The 15276-nt window shown below is 43.5% G+C and overlaps 1 protein-coding gene across 4 annotated transcripts in view; it reads right to left on the bottom strand.

Moving 5' to 3' along the window:
• The window catches only part of VDR (vitamin D receptor), a 194086-nt gene that overhangs the window by 53537 nt on the left and 125273 nt on the right, over nucleotides 1–15276 (bottom strand). For all 4 annotated transcript variants that reach the window (XM_077297888.1, XM_077297886.1, XM_077297889.1 and 1 more), the window contains one exon: nucleotides 9121–9251. In XM_077297888.1, the coding sequence (XP_077154003.1) occupies nucleotides 9121–9251 (131 nt within the window). The remainder of the gene's footprint in view (nucleotides 1–9120; nucleotides 9252–15276) is intronic.

Genomic DNA, 15276 nt, shown 5'->3' with positions numbered 1-15276 from the left:
CAAGTGCTTCACAGAAGTTTACAACGCAGAGCCGTGAAAATAAAAAATAATTGTTCTTTCCTCAAAAATTATGTTTTAGCAAGTAATTTTTTATTTTTGCAAGGGTAACAGGAGAAATTGGACCCCAACAGTTGTTGCCCAGTTTGTCCTGAGTACGCTGGTACCCCAAATGTGGGGGTAAACCACTGTTTGGGCGCACGTCGGGGCTTGGAAGGGAGGGAGCACCATTTGACTTTTTGAATGCAAGATTGGCTGGAATCAATGGTGGCGCCATGTTGCGTTTGGAGACCCCTGATGTGCCTAAACAGTGGAAACCCCTCAATTCTAACTTCAACACTAACCCCAACACACCCCTAATCCTAATCCCAACTGTAGCCATAACCCTAATCACAAACCTAACCCCAACACACCCCTAACCACAACCCTAACCGCAACACACCCGTAACCCTAATTCCAACCCTAATCCTAACCCTAATCCCAACCGTAGCCCTAATCCCAACCCTAACCACAACTGTAACCCCAACACACCCCTAACCCTATCCGTAACCCTAACCACAAGCCTAATCTTAACCCTATTTCAAACCCTAGCCCTAATTCCAACCCTAACTCTAATTCCAACCCTAACCCTAAGGCTATGTGCCCACGTTGCGAATTCGTGTGAGATTTTTCCGCACGATTTTTGAAAAATCTGCAGGTAAAAGGCACTGCGTTTTACCTGCGGATTTACAGCAGATTTCCAGTGTTTTTTTGTGCGGATTTCACCTGCGGATTCCTATTGAGGAACAGGTGTAAAACGTTGCGGAATCCGCACAAAGAATTGACATGCTGAGGGAAATACAACGCAGCGTTTCTGCACGGAATTTTCCGCACCATGGGCACAGCGGATTTGGTTTTCCTTAGGTGTACATGGTACTGTAAACCTGATGGAAAACTGCTTCGAATTCGCAGCGGCCAATCCGCTGCGGATCCGCGGCCAATCCGCTGCGGATCCGCGGCCAATCCGCTGCGGATCCGCTGCCAATCCGCTGCGGATCCGCTGCCAATCCGCTGCGGATCCGCTGCCAATCTGCTGCGGATCCGCTGCCGATCCGCGGCCCATCCGCTGCGGATCCGCTGCCAATCCGCTGCGGATCCGCTGCGGATCCGCTGCCGATCCGCTGCGGATCCGCTGCCGATCCGCGGCCGATCCGCTGCGGATCCGCTGCCGATCCGCTGCCGATCCGCTGCGGATCCGCGGCCGATCCGCTGCGGATCCGCTGCCAATCCGCTGCCGATCCGCTGCGGATCCGCGGCCGATCCGCTGCGGATCCGCTGCCAATCCGCTGCGGATCCGCTGCCGATCCGCGGCCCATCCGCTGCGGATCCGCTGCCAATCCGCTGCGGATCCGCTGCCAATCCGCTGCGGATCCGCGGCCGATCCGCTGCGGATCCGCGTCCGATCCGCTGCCGATCCGCTGCGGATCCGCGGCCGATCCGCTGCGGATCCACGGCCGATCCGCTCTGTGTGCACATGCCATAACCCTACCCCTAATTACCCTACCCGTAACCCTAACCCTACCCCTAACCCTACCCCTAGTTCTAACCCTAGTTCTAATCCTAACCCTAGAGGAAAAAAAAAAAAAAAAAAAATTCTTTATTTTATTATTGTCCCTATGGGGGTGATAAAGGGGGGGGGGGGGGTTTATTTATTATTTTTTTATTTTGATCGCTGTGATAGAACCTACCACAGCGATCAAAATGTACCTGTAAGGAATCTGCCGACTGGCAGATTCGGCGGGCGCACTGAGCATGCGCCCGCCATTTTCCAACATGGCGGCGCCCAGCGAGGAGACGGACGGACACCGGGAGGATCGGTAAGTATGAAGGGGTGGTGGGGGGGTGGATCGGAGCACGGGGGGGGGGAACGGAGCACAGGGGGGGTGGGTCTGGGCAAGGAGGGAGCGGACAGGAGGACGGGGGAGCCGGCAGGCGGACGGAGGGGACCGGACCCCATAACAGAGGACGGGGGGGGCGATCGGTGGGCGTGGGGGGGGGTACTTCAGTATTTCCAGCCATGGCCGATGATATTGCAGCATCGGCCATGGCTGGATTGTAATATTTCACCATTTTTTTAGGTGAAATATTACAAATCGCTCTGATTGGCAGTTTCACTTTCAACAGCCAATCAGAGCGATCGTAGCCACGGGGGGGTGAAGCCACCCCCCCTGGGCTGAAGTACCACTCCCCCTCTCCCTGCAGATCGGGTAAAATAGGAGTTAACCCCTTCACCCGATCTGCAGGGACGCGATCATTCCATGACGCCACATAGGCGTCATGGGTCGGATTGGCACGGGTTTTCATGACGCCTACGTGGCGTCATGGGTCGGGAAGGGGTTAATGTACACTCTGCATCCCATCTAGACTGAAAAAAACAGAAATGTAGAAATTTTTGCAAATTTATCAATCCCTTTACCCCTGAAAGTGGTTTGCACGTTAATGACCGGGCCAATTTTTACAATTCTGACCACTGTCCCTTTATGAGGTTATAACTCTGGAAAGCTTCAACAGATCATGGTGATTCTAAAAATGTTTTCTCGTGACATATTGTACTTCATGACAGTGGTAAAATTTCTTTGATATGACTTGCATTTATATGTGAAAAAATGGAAATTTGACGAACATTTTGAAAAATTCGCAATTTTCCAACTTTGGCCCCAACCTAATGGGAAAATGGATATAAATACCCTTTTTATTTTATTATTTTTCCCTAATTAAAGGGGTGATCAAGAGGGGTTTCATTCACTAGTTATAGTGGGTTTTTATATATTTTTTTTATGTTTGACAGCTGTCACATGCTAAAAGACACTTTTTATTGCAAAAAATAGTTTTTGCATCATCACATTTTGAGAGCTATAATTTTTACATATTTTGGCACACAGAGTCATTTGAGGTCTTGTTTTTTGCAGAACAAGTTGACGTTTTTATTGGTACCATTTTTGGGCACATTACATTTTTTTATCGCTTTTTATTACGATTTTTGGGAGGCAGAATGAACAATAACCAGCAATTTATGAATTTCTTTTGGGTGGGGCATTTATACCGTTTCGCATGTGGTAAAATTGATAAGGCAGTTTTATTCTTCGGGTCAGTACGATTACAGCGATACCTCCTTTATATCATTTTTTTATGTTTTGGCACTTTCATACAATAAAAACTATTTTATATAAAAAATTACTGTTTTTGCATCGCTTTATTCTGAAAGCTATAACTTTTTTATTTTTTTGCTGATGACGCTGTATGGTGGCTCGTTTTTTGCAGGATAAGATAACGTTTTCAGAGATACCATTTATAGCTGTCTTTTTGATCGCGTATTATTCCACTTTTTGTTTGGAGGTATGATGATAAAGCATTGTTTTTTGCTTCGTATTTTTATTTATTTTTTTACGGTGTTCACTGAAGGGGTTAACTAGTGGGACAATAGAGAAAAAAAAAATGTAGTCAGCTTACCGGTCTTCAGAGGAATCCCCAGACATGCCAACGCCCAGCACGGATCGGGGTGAGCGCCCACGCCAAATGGAGAAAAGAGGAGAAATGATCCAACTGGATCATTTCTCCTCGTTTCTCCAACTAGTGGGACAGTTTTATAGGTCGGGTCATTACAGACGCGGGGATACCAAATATGTGTACTTTTATTGTTTTGTTTTGTTTTACATAAAGAAATGTATTTATTAGAACAATATTTCTTTATTTTTTTTCTTTATTTAGGAATTTAAAAAAACATATTTTTACACAGTATAATATATATATTTTTTTAACTTTTTTACATTGTCCCAGGGTGGGACATCACTATATAGTGTCAGATCAGCAATCTGACAGGCAGTGTAGGAGGCTTTCAGCAGGCACTGACAAGCCAACTCCCTGCAGGACTGCAGGACCCAGAAGGATCCCACGGCCATCTTGGATCTGGGGGCCTGCAGGGAGGAGACCCTCCGAACAAAGCGATCACATCGCGTTGTTCTGAGGGTCTAAGGGAAGCACGCAGGGAGCCCCCTCCCTGCAAGATGCTTCTCTATGCCACCGGAATGCTGCGATCTTGTTTGATGGCAGTGTTCCATGGGTTAAAATGCCGAGAGCGGTCCATAACCGCTGCTGGCACATAGTGCCGGGTGTCATCTGTGATAGTCAGCTGACGCCCGGCCGCGATCGGCCACGCTCCCCCCCGTGAACGTGGCTGATCGCATACGACGTACTATCCCGTCGATGGTCATACGGGGCCAGGTCACCTCGACGGGATAGTATGTCTGATGTCAGAAAGGGGTTCAAAAAGAAAAACTGAAATATCACATGGTCATAAGTATTCAGACCCTTTGCTCAGACACTCATATTTAAGTTACATGCTCTCCATTTCCTTGTGATCCTCCATTGAGATGCTTCTACTCCTTCACTGGAGTCCAACTGTGTTTAATTAAACTGATTGGACTTGATTTGGAAAGGCACACACCTGTCTATATAAGACCTCACAGCTCACAGTGCATGTCAGACCAAATGAGAATCATGAGGTCAAAGGAACTGGCCAAGGAGCTCAGAGACAGAATTGTGGCAAGGCACAGAGAAGCCCAAGGTTACAAAAGAATTTCTGCAGTACTCAAGGTTCCTAAGAGCACAGTGGCCTCCATAACCCTTAAATGGAAGAAGTTTGAGACCACCAGAAGTCTTCCTAGACCTGGCCGTCCAGCCAAACTGTGCAATCGTGGGAGAAGAGCCTTGGTGAGAGGTAAAGAACCCCAAGATCACTGTGGCTGAGCTCCAGAGATGAAGTAGGGAGATGGGAGAAAGTTCCACAAAGTCAACTATCACTGCGGCCCTCCACCAGTTGGGCCTTTATGGCAGAATGGCCCGATGGAAGAATCTCCTCAGTGCAAGACATATGAAAGCCCGCATAGTTTGTTAAAAAACACATGAAGGACTCTCAGGCTATGAGAAATAAGATTCACTGGTCTGATGAGATGAAGATAGACCTTTTTGGTGATAATTCCAAGCGGTATGTGTTGCAAAAACCAGGCACTACTCATCACCTGCCCAATACAATCCCAACAGTGTTTTTCAGCTGCAGGGACAGGACGATTGGTTGCCATTGAAGGAAACATGAATGCAGCCAAGTACAGAGATATCCTGGATGAAAACCTCTTCCAGAGTGCTCTGGACCTCAGACTTGGCCGAAGGGTCACGTTCCAACAAGACAATGGCCCTAAGCACACAGCTAAAATAACAAAGGAGTGGCTTCAGAACAACTCTGTGACCATTCTTGACTGATCCAGCCAGAGCCCTGACCTAAACCCAATTGAGCATCTCTGGAGACCCTGAAAATGGCTGTCCACCAACGTTCACCATCCAACCTGATGGAACTGGAGAGGATCTGCAAGGAAGAATGAGCCAAGAAAAGATGAGCCAGACTTGTGCAAGTCCACAATTCTCTTCCTGATATCTTGGCTGATTTCTTGAGACTTTCTCATGCTGCTACACAAAGAAGCAGTGTGTTTCAGCTGTGCATTAAAGTACATCCAAAGGTGTGTCTCTAACAAACTCAGATGTTGCCAAAACACATGACATCATCATATGGGCAGTCCAGATCTGTTTAAAGGCATAGTAATCTTAGTGTATGTAAACTTTTGACTTTTTTGACTTTGCAGTAAGTAATAAAAATGCCTTAAAACATTCTCTCTCTTTCATTATTCTGGCATTAGGCAAATATTAATAATTATGGAAATCCTAATTGACCTAAACGGGAAAGGTTTGTTTTGATTTCATCTCAGATATGGATAAAAATAAGCATATGTGTCTTTTTATATAGTGTATGTAAACGTCTAGTTTCAACTGTGCATATATATGCAGACTTTGCAAAGAAACCTCATAAACAGTCCAACACATTGTGGCAGAATGCAAAATGCAAGCAGGAACAGCGGATACCGAATGCCACAACAAGTAGTGGGAATTGTATACAGGAACATCTGCACAGCATATGGGCTAAGTCCCCCTAAGACCAGGTGGGAGACCCCAGAGAAAGTGGGGGAGAATGAAAGGACTAAAATCCTGTGGAACTTCAAGATGCAGAAGGATAAGCAGGTGTTGGCTAACCAACCAGACATTGTGATAGTAGACAGGGCTCAGAAGACAGCAATGATAATAGATGTGGCAGTGTCAAGTGACAGTAACATCAGAAAGAAGGAATATGAGAAGCTGGAGAGATACCAGGGCCTCAAAGGAGAACTGGAGAAGATGTGGAAGGTGAAAGCAACAGTGATTCCAGTGGTGATAGGAGTACTCGGAGCAGTGACCCCTAAGTTGGGAAAATGGCTACAACAGATTCCAGGAGCAACATCTGAACTCTCTGTCCAGAAAATCGCAATGCTGGGAACAACTAAGATCCTGCGCAGAATCCTCAAACTCCCAGGACTATGGTAGAGGACCCGAGAATGAGAAAGGACAAAAAAAGACTACCCCAAGGGTGAGAAGGAAGTTACAACCCAACCTATAAAACTGTCCCACTAGTTAACCCCTTCAGTGAACAAAAATAAAAAATAAAAATCAAGGCAATAAACTATGCTTTTTCATCATACCGCCAAACAAAAAGTGGAATAAAATGCAATCAAAAAGACAAATGTAAATAAAAATGGCATCTCTGAAAACTTCAACTTGTCCCGCAAAAAACCAAGCCAGCATACAGCTCCATCCGCAGAAAAATAAAGTTAAAGCTCTCAGAATAAAGTGATGCAAAAATAATTATTCTTTCTATAAAATAGTTTTTATAGTTTAAAAGCGCCAACACACACAAAAAAACTATATACATGTGGTATCACTGTAATCATACTGACCCAAAGAGTTAAACTGCCTTATCAATTTTATCACACACGGAAAGGCATAACCCCTCCCCCCCAAAAAAAAAAAAAAAAAACTATTCCTGAACTGCTGGTTTTTGTTCATTCTGCCTCCCAAAAACTGGAATGGAAAGCAATCAAAAAATGTGCTCGAAAATGGTACCAATAAAAACGTCAAATTGTCTCGCAAAAAACAAGCCCTCACATTTCTGTCAGCAGAAATATGGAAAAACTACAGCTCTCAAAATATGGCGATGCAAAAGTTTTTGCAATAAAAAGCAGCCAAACAGAAAAAAGATATAAATCACTGTAATCACACCAACCCGAAGTATAAAGTCACTTATACCGCACGAGGATAAAAAATAAGTAAAACCAATTCTTTACCTGCTGTTGATTTTTTCATTCTGCCTCCTAAAGATTGCAGTAAGGCTTGGATCAAATTTATCATGCAATGCACCGAGTTTCCAAGTAAATCTCTGAAGTACGCGATTCAGACAGAACCCCCAGCAGAAGATTCGCTATAATGAGGCAGATGGAAGTACTGTGGACGCCGTCTGACCTATGATAAGGCAGTGACCGTCTTTTTAGGCATGCATAAAAGCGAGGTCTGCCACAGTTTTGTGCACTTCTGAAAAGAAGGACAACGATGAACAGAGGCCAGATGGAGTACAGAGTAACTCTGCTGCATCATTATAGTGAATTAAACCCTCAGGGGTTTCATCTAAATCACGTCTCACGATTTAGATGGAAACCCAGCTATAAGTGCTAAGCTTAGAGTGCCGGAAAAAAAAGTGATCCCAAACGTTATGCAAAATGTTCCTAACAAAAGCTTCAAATCAATCCACAAAAAAAGTACCCACTCAGGTCCGCCACCTGTCAATGGAAATATAGGGCTTACATGTTATTTGTACTACAAAGTACTACAAAAGCTTTTTCGCGGGAAAAATTTATTTTTTTTTTATTTTATGGCTCAACATTATAAACTTCTTTTAAGCACCTAGGGATTCAAGGTGTTCACCACACATCTATATAAGTTTCCTGAGTGGTCTAGTTTCCAGAATGGTGTCACTTGTGCACTAGGCACATCAGGGGCTCTCCAAACACAACATAATGTCCGCTAATTATTACAGCAAATTTTACATTCAAAAGTGGCGCTCCTTCCCTTCCGAGCCCTGCCGTGCGCAAAAACATTGGTTTTCCCCCACCATGTTCATTTTTTCCCTCCACATTCCATTAATTCCTTTGAAGAACATTAGGGGTTAATAAACTCTTTGAATGTGATTTTGAACACCTTGGGGATCAAAAATACAGTCGTCTGCACGAGCCCTTAACAAGCTGAGTTATACAATTATAGCAGGTATAGACACAACATTGCCTCCATAGCTCCCTCTGGCTTAGCGATGGTGCAGTGATTTCATTGATGGACAGCTATGCAAAAAAATCAATAATAAAAATATAGCAAAATATTTACTAAACTTTTCATGTCGAATTAAGAAGTTAAATTTGTTTACAAATGTTGGAATTTACAGTAAATTCTGCTTTTCACTTAAATACAGGTATTAACAATTACGAAACATCCAAAACGTGACTTTTTGGCAAAGAAAAACTTTCCATGTCAGTCTCTATTTTTATCTGTCTAGATTACTGTCCTTAACAAATGAGCACTTTATAACTAGGTTTACTGATTAACTTGACGGAAACTGTTTCAGTGAATGAAATCTACCGTAAGGTCATGGATGTGTTTTTGCTAATGAACTGGTATGCTAACAAATCAGATCACGTGCTGACACAATACTTTATATTTTAGATATTGTATATATTTATATAAAAAAAAACTGCATATCCTGTGTTTTACCTCATATGTTCTTCCTTAGCCTGACCTTGAAATGTTTTCTTTTATCTTCACAAACAAAATGTTTGCTTACGACGTCAAGTAGAAATCACCTCTACTCCATGCCGTATACATCTTTTAGTTTCAAGTTTGTATTGAATGCAGTGCTTTTCGCATTGCTCAATCTTGCTTGTTAACAGTAAAGCTCGGGGAAAGCATTCAAGGGTCATCATTGGCTTTCTACAATTAAAACTAAAGTTTCTACTTTCAACTGTTATTTTGAGAACAAAGTCTTCTGAAACAACGGCGTGTACCAATCCACGAACATTAACACATAGCAATGTCACGTCAGTCACAATAACGAGGTCATATTTCCTACTCCACCAGTTCCCATCTCCCAAAAACGTGTCGTCAGACTACGTAGCTTTTACTTACATTCCTTCATCATTCCTGTATCAATGCAGCGCTTCAGTCGACAGGACTGGCAGTGCCGTCTATTATCTTTGGTTATTCTACAGTCGCCATTAAAGGGACAAGTGAAAACTGCTTTCCTCTTCATGCTTCTCCTAAAAAAAAAAATAGAACACAAAAACTAAAATCAAAGGGAAAACAGGCCCAAATCTGTTTCTGTAATATAAGGCTACATTCACACTTCCATGCAGACATTCCATTTGTTGACTCCTCAAAAAGGAATTACAGATAATGTCCAAAAGAGCTGGCTCATATGTTTTCACGGATAGAACTCTTACCTGTGATAGTCTATGGGGCTATTTCTATGTACGTGATTTTTTGTGGACAGAGTTCTCTGCGGAAAATCACGGAGACGTGTCCAATTTTGATCCATGGGTTGAATCAAAATCAGCAATGCAAGTCAATGGGTTCGTCAAAAAAACTGAACCACACTCAGACAGCATGGACTGTCAGAAAGGAGAAAGTGGAGAAGCTTTTCTTTTTTTAAATTCTCAACTTACAAGAAAACCGATGATCCTCGGAGCATGCCCTGATCAAACTCTGATCAAAATAATTGGTCTGTTTTTTATCGTACGTGGAAAAATAGTTTGCGTAATTGATGAAAATGGAAGCAGTGGTATCACATTGATTGTTATAGGATCCATCTGGGTTCCGTTGTGTGCCCGATTTCTGAATGGAAGACAGAGATGGTTCTTCAATTTGAGCTTTTTCTTATGTTCTAAGAATGTACACATAAAAGAATCCCGTAATAATAAATGTGGTCCCTCTGCTTCCGTCTGCATCAGTTATGTATGGGATCCATTTTAGGAACTAATTTCATGTGTCTGTTCCTAAAAGGGAACAGATAAAAGGAATGTGTAAATGGAAGTGTGAACATAGCCTGATGATGTTTCACTAATATCTTTTAGAACTTTTATACATTGGTATTTTTCTGTGGGAGACAATATTATTGAATAACTGAAAGCAAAAATAGTCTGACTATTTAGATAAAAAAGGAGAAATTAAACCATGTGATGGTTATGGTTTCTATACCCTGCACTGAAGGATGCCAACAGAACTGAACCAGAAGAAATAACTACCGTATGTTGTAGTTTTTACTGATAGCTGTGCTACACACCAACATTTCTGGATATTTACTATGGTCTCTATACTAGTACCATCTGAGTATTTCCTTTTACATGTACTAAGATGTGGTCTTATCCCAACTATTTGCTTTGTACTTCTTGATATGTGTTATGCTGCAGGTACATATAGATATATATGTACATATACATATAGGTACATAGTATTGGTGTCTTGTTTCTGGATATGGCCATGTTCACACAGTCAGTATTTGGTCAGTTTTTTACATCAGTATTTGTAAACTAAAACAAGAAGTAACTTAAAAATACAGAAATGGTGACGTGTTTCTATTATACTTTTCCTCTGATTGTTCCAATCCCAGTTTTGGCTTATAAACACTGATTTAAACTACTGACCAAATACTGAACGTGGCCGTCAGCTGAACATGGCAGAGAAATGATTTTCATGGCTTCCTCACTACTATGAGAGCCTAGTGGTTGAGTTTTCAAAGTTTCGGGCAATGCTATCCCCTATTATCTTCCATTACTGGATTAGTATAGATCGTTCACTGTAAGACTGGGCACCTTGGGCCCTCTAACAGAAATGAATTGGCACCCAATGAGAGAGATTTTCTATGAAAAAAAACACAGAAAAGGCACAAATGAATGCAACACAATTATTAGCTATTTTTATAATGATCCATTAGGTGTAGCTCAGTAGAAAGGAGTGTGACTTGTGTAAAGGGGTGTGGATTGAAATACCAAAATTGAGACAAATTTTCTGTCCAAAATATTTACATAAACTAAGTTAACCAATAACAGGTTAAGCCATCCAATAGGTTAGATTAAAGATCTACAAAACTGTTTCATCAAGCATCATCTACTGTGGTAAATGCGGTGCACTTTCAGACTGCCTAGTCCAAGGTTAGATCTAAATATTAGGCAGGATTGTTGTGCCTGCCTCATTATTCCCATTGTGAAGCTGTAAGGGATGGGCTCCAATTCAACTTCAAGTACGGATGTTTTCTGCTGCCGTTTTGGGGCCTGTTTCGGTATGAGGTGGGCCCACTAGATGATCCGTTGGTTAGTCTAGTCCTGAAATTTCAAATCAGTTTTATATCTACAAAAATTGTAAGTTTTTTAATAATTTTTTTTTAGAATCCAGCCCCAGTGGTTTAAAGACTGCAGCAAAATCAGCAAGGTGATCAGCAGTCATAAACTGCCTGCAATATAATCTGTTTATTATGATGGGATATTCCAAGGAATATGAATAGTTTAAACACTCAACAAAAACAGAAATATGAACAATTCACATTAAATTAAAGTCATGGGGGGGGCGTGGCCTGGCTGCTGGAAGGAACGGTCGCACTTCTTAGGAGCTCCTGCCTGGCTCCGGTTTAATACCGATTTTTCAGACCCCACAGAGTCAAAACTAACTTCTTGGAAGGAATTTCATGTTGTGGCTGTCCCTGGAAGAAGTTGACAGTGAATGGTGTGCCACACCTCAGCTTGGGATCCATAAACTCCGGAGGGAGGAGGGAGAGAGAAAGGAGACGCCGCCATCTTAAACAACTTGTGGGCCCTGCATACAGAGTGTCTCGTCGGCTTCAAAGAGGTACTATCTGCGCTCCCCCCGGACGCGCTCCCTCGCCCCAGCTCACCGCTCCTGCAGCTTATCGCTTCTCAGCGCTGGGGTCCCTCGGGGCTTGGTGATCGCTATAGTCCGCTGGGTGGAAGGAGATCCGTCACCACTGTGTCCCAGCTACTGCGTCCTGCCCGGAGTGCCTGCGGAGGAGCCCGGTCGCACTTGTCGGTGACGCCGCTGTGCAGGCTTACCATCCTCGGCGGCGCCCTGAACCCTTATCAGCCCGGCGGCTGTCCTGGTGTGGTGGAGCGTCTCTGAGGAGAGGAGACGGACCTGGGGATTTCCCGCCGAACCCGACGCCATCTTGGGCTCCTCGCGGGGCGCAGAGACCTCATCACCCTCAATGCTAACAGCATCATACTGCATAAACTCATATTAAAGCATTGGGAGACTTTATGCCCCCTGCCTTGATCATCAGTGCTCAAGTCTTCCCTAAAATATAATTTCATTTTATTTAGTTTTTTTTTTTTTCTTTTTTCCTTCTTTTTCGTTTTTATTGGAGGTGTAGTGTGGTCCCAACTTAGATCAAGAGCAACGTATACTGATCAAACTGTGCTATCTGGCACACTGCCATTGCTGAAATTCTCCTCTATGAATGCAGCCTATGACAGCCAGCTATACAAAGGATATTTGTGGTGCTACTACGCCACATGGTGGCAGCATAAAGGAAATACAATTTATTTTTCATTCAGATAGGTCGCTGTAGTCGATCTTTGGGCCTGAGTGTACTTTTTCGTGCTGCCTCTATTCACGTTCTGCATAATCTAAAAATCGCTTTGCAGGATAATCTCACAGTCACTTGGTGCCTATCCTGAATACTAACATTACAATCAGTATACTTTGGGGCACAGGCGCGAGGCTTGATGATGGTGGTTTGGCGGCTATGAGCTTCGCCCCCCGTTAGGTCCATAACTACCCCTATTAGCACACCGACTATTGCAAAAAGGACATTAGAGCTCCTCTTACCTATCCTGGGCCCCGGCACGCTACCATGCCAAAGAAAGGAGGCTCCACCCAGCCGGCAAGTCGCTCAATAGTAGATCTGCTGTCAGATTCTGGCAACTCCAAAATGGTGGCCACAGCTTCAGCACCAGATATCACTAACCCCCTCGCCGTGCGGCAGGACAACGCAGGGAACGACGAGGAGGGGCTGACACAGGAAGACACTGTGGTGCCCACAGCTATTCTTATAAAAACTCTACAGGAGACATTTAAACAGGAGCTGAATCTTGCCATGAAATCAGTCACAGAACAAATGCAGGAGATACTACAGCGCACCTCCTCATTAGAGGACAAAATGGATACGGTGGCAGATGCGCTTGAAGAAGATCAGGAACAAATAAGACAACAAATGGAGCGCATTCAGGAGCTAGAAATTAAGTGTGAGGACTATGAAAATCGATCAAGGAGAAGCAATCTTCGCATAAGGGGTCTCCCTGAATCAATAGTGTCATTGAAAGAGACTGCATCTAGCCTATTCTCTGCCCTTCTCCCACAGGCAGACCCGAACACACTACACATCACTAGAATACATAGAGCACTGGGCAAGCCAAGGTTTGATAATGCTCCAAGGGATGTAGTCCTGAAATTACACTATGAAGAGACCAGAGACCTCATTTTAACAGCAGCTCGAGACTCTCCAAATCTCCCAGGTGTTCCAAACTCAGTTCATCTATATGCTGACATAGCGCCTGCCACTCTGAACAGACGCAGGGAGTTCAGACCACTCACTACAGCTTTGCAAGCTGCCAAAATAAGATATAGATGGGGCTTTCCATTCGCCCTGTCTTTCTCCCACGATAACAAGCACTTTACATGTCGATCATTTGAGGAGGGAAGACGTGTGATTGAGCAATTGGGTTTCAAAATATCAGCTGATCCACAACCTCTGTCTCAGAGGAAACCCAGACCAAGTAGAGAGTGGAAAGAGGTCCCAAGAGTTACAAGAAGCCAACGTGCGAATATCATTTGAAAGATATTGAACAATGCGGCGTTCCCATTTAACTGTATTAATAACTGTTTCTCTCTGCGCTTAATACCTAAGAGGGTGGAACCTCATCTAAGAAAGTATGGTACAGGTTGTTCGGTTGGAGTTGGGGGACTTTGACACCTCCCAAGGAGCTCACTTACATTTCTCCTTTCTCCCCTCCCCATACACCTCCCCCACTTTTTCCCCACTACCTCTCCCCCTTCACCCTTTCCCCCCTACCCCTTCCTCTCACTCCTTCCTTCTTTCCCACCCCCTCCCTCTCCCACTCTTCTCCCTTTCTACTCTTCCCTCTCCCTCCCAATTTGAAATGGATAGTCGGTACAAATATTTTCATGGGGTCCTATAGTATTATGAAGTTTCGTTACTGTTTTGTTAGGGATACCTGTGATATTTAACAATTCGAAGGGGCTGGACTTATTAGGGGTTATTCTCACGTTACCCATTTTAGTGAAGCCTGGTCGTTTCCACATAATATGGACCACCAGTTCACTAAGTTATATGGGCTCTTAGCCCATCTGATTATAAATGTTTGTTCTATGTTGTCTTGTTTTGTCTCCCTCCCTCCCCCTTCTATTGTATTTGCTTTATGTAGGTTCGTAGATGTCTGCTCTAAATCCTCTACTTTGCATGGACTCCAGGTGGATCGTTACCGGGAGATGTTCAAGGTTGGGAGAAAACTTAGGGGTAAGCCTTTATATGCAACACTAACTCAGCCCATCTATGTGTAGGGTCCTTTCCCATAATGTAAGGGGGTTTAATTCCCCCACCAAACGTAAAAAAGCCTTCCTGGACTATAAAAAACAGAATCCTGACGTTCTTTGTCTTCAGGAAACACACTTCTCCACCTCATCATGCCCAAAGTACTTTGACCAGAACTACTCTCGGGTTTTTACATCTTCAGGCACAAGTAAAACAAAAGGAGTAGCAATTTTCCTCAAAAACAATTTCCCAATACAGATAACACATTCCATATCAGATGATGAGGGTAGGTTCTTAATCTTACTAGGCACATTACAAGGGCAAAAACTTTGTTTAGTAAATAGCTACTTCCCAGCCTCATCTCAAGTTCAGGTCTTTAAGTCCATTTTAAACAAGCTGGATAACTACTCCTTCCAGCACCTGATATGGTGCGGAGATTTTAATTTCACGATAAATCCCACATTAGACAGCAATGCTATAAGACGTACTGACATTACTAAAAATGAGAGGAAAAAAATCTCCCGATTATTAATGGACCATCACCTGGCAGACATATGGAGAGAGATGAACGGTAATAATAGAGGTTATACGTACTACTCCCCCGCCCACAAAACATATTCCAGAATAGATCTTCAGCTGACAAATACCACCTCACTTCCTACAGTCCTATTCTCACGCCACGTACATTCAGCATGGTCTGACCATGACGCTGTACTCTCAGTATT

Source organism: Ranitomeya variabilis, chromosome 3, assembly GCF_051348905.1.
Source record: "Ranitomeya variabilis isolate aRanVar5 chromosome 3, aRanVar5.hap1, whole genome shotgun sequence".
In the NCBI taxonomy this organism is placed as follows: domain Eukaryota; kingdom Metazoa; phylum Chordata; class Amphibia; order Anura; family Dendrobatidae; genus Ranitomeya; species Ranitomeya variabilis.
The sequence above is the reverse complement of the archived record's forward strand: the minus strand, read 5'-3'. Positions and strand labels throughout refer to the sequence as shown.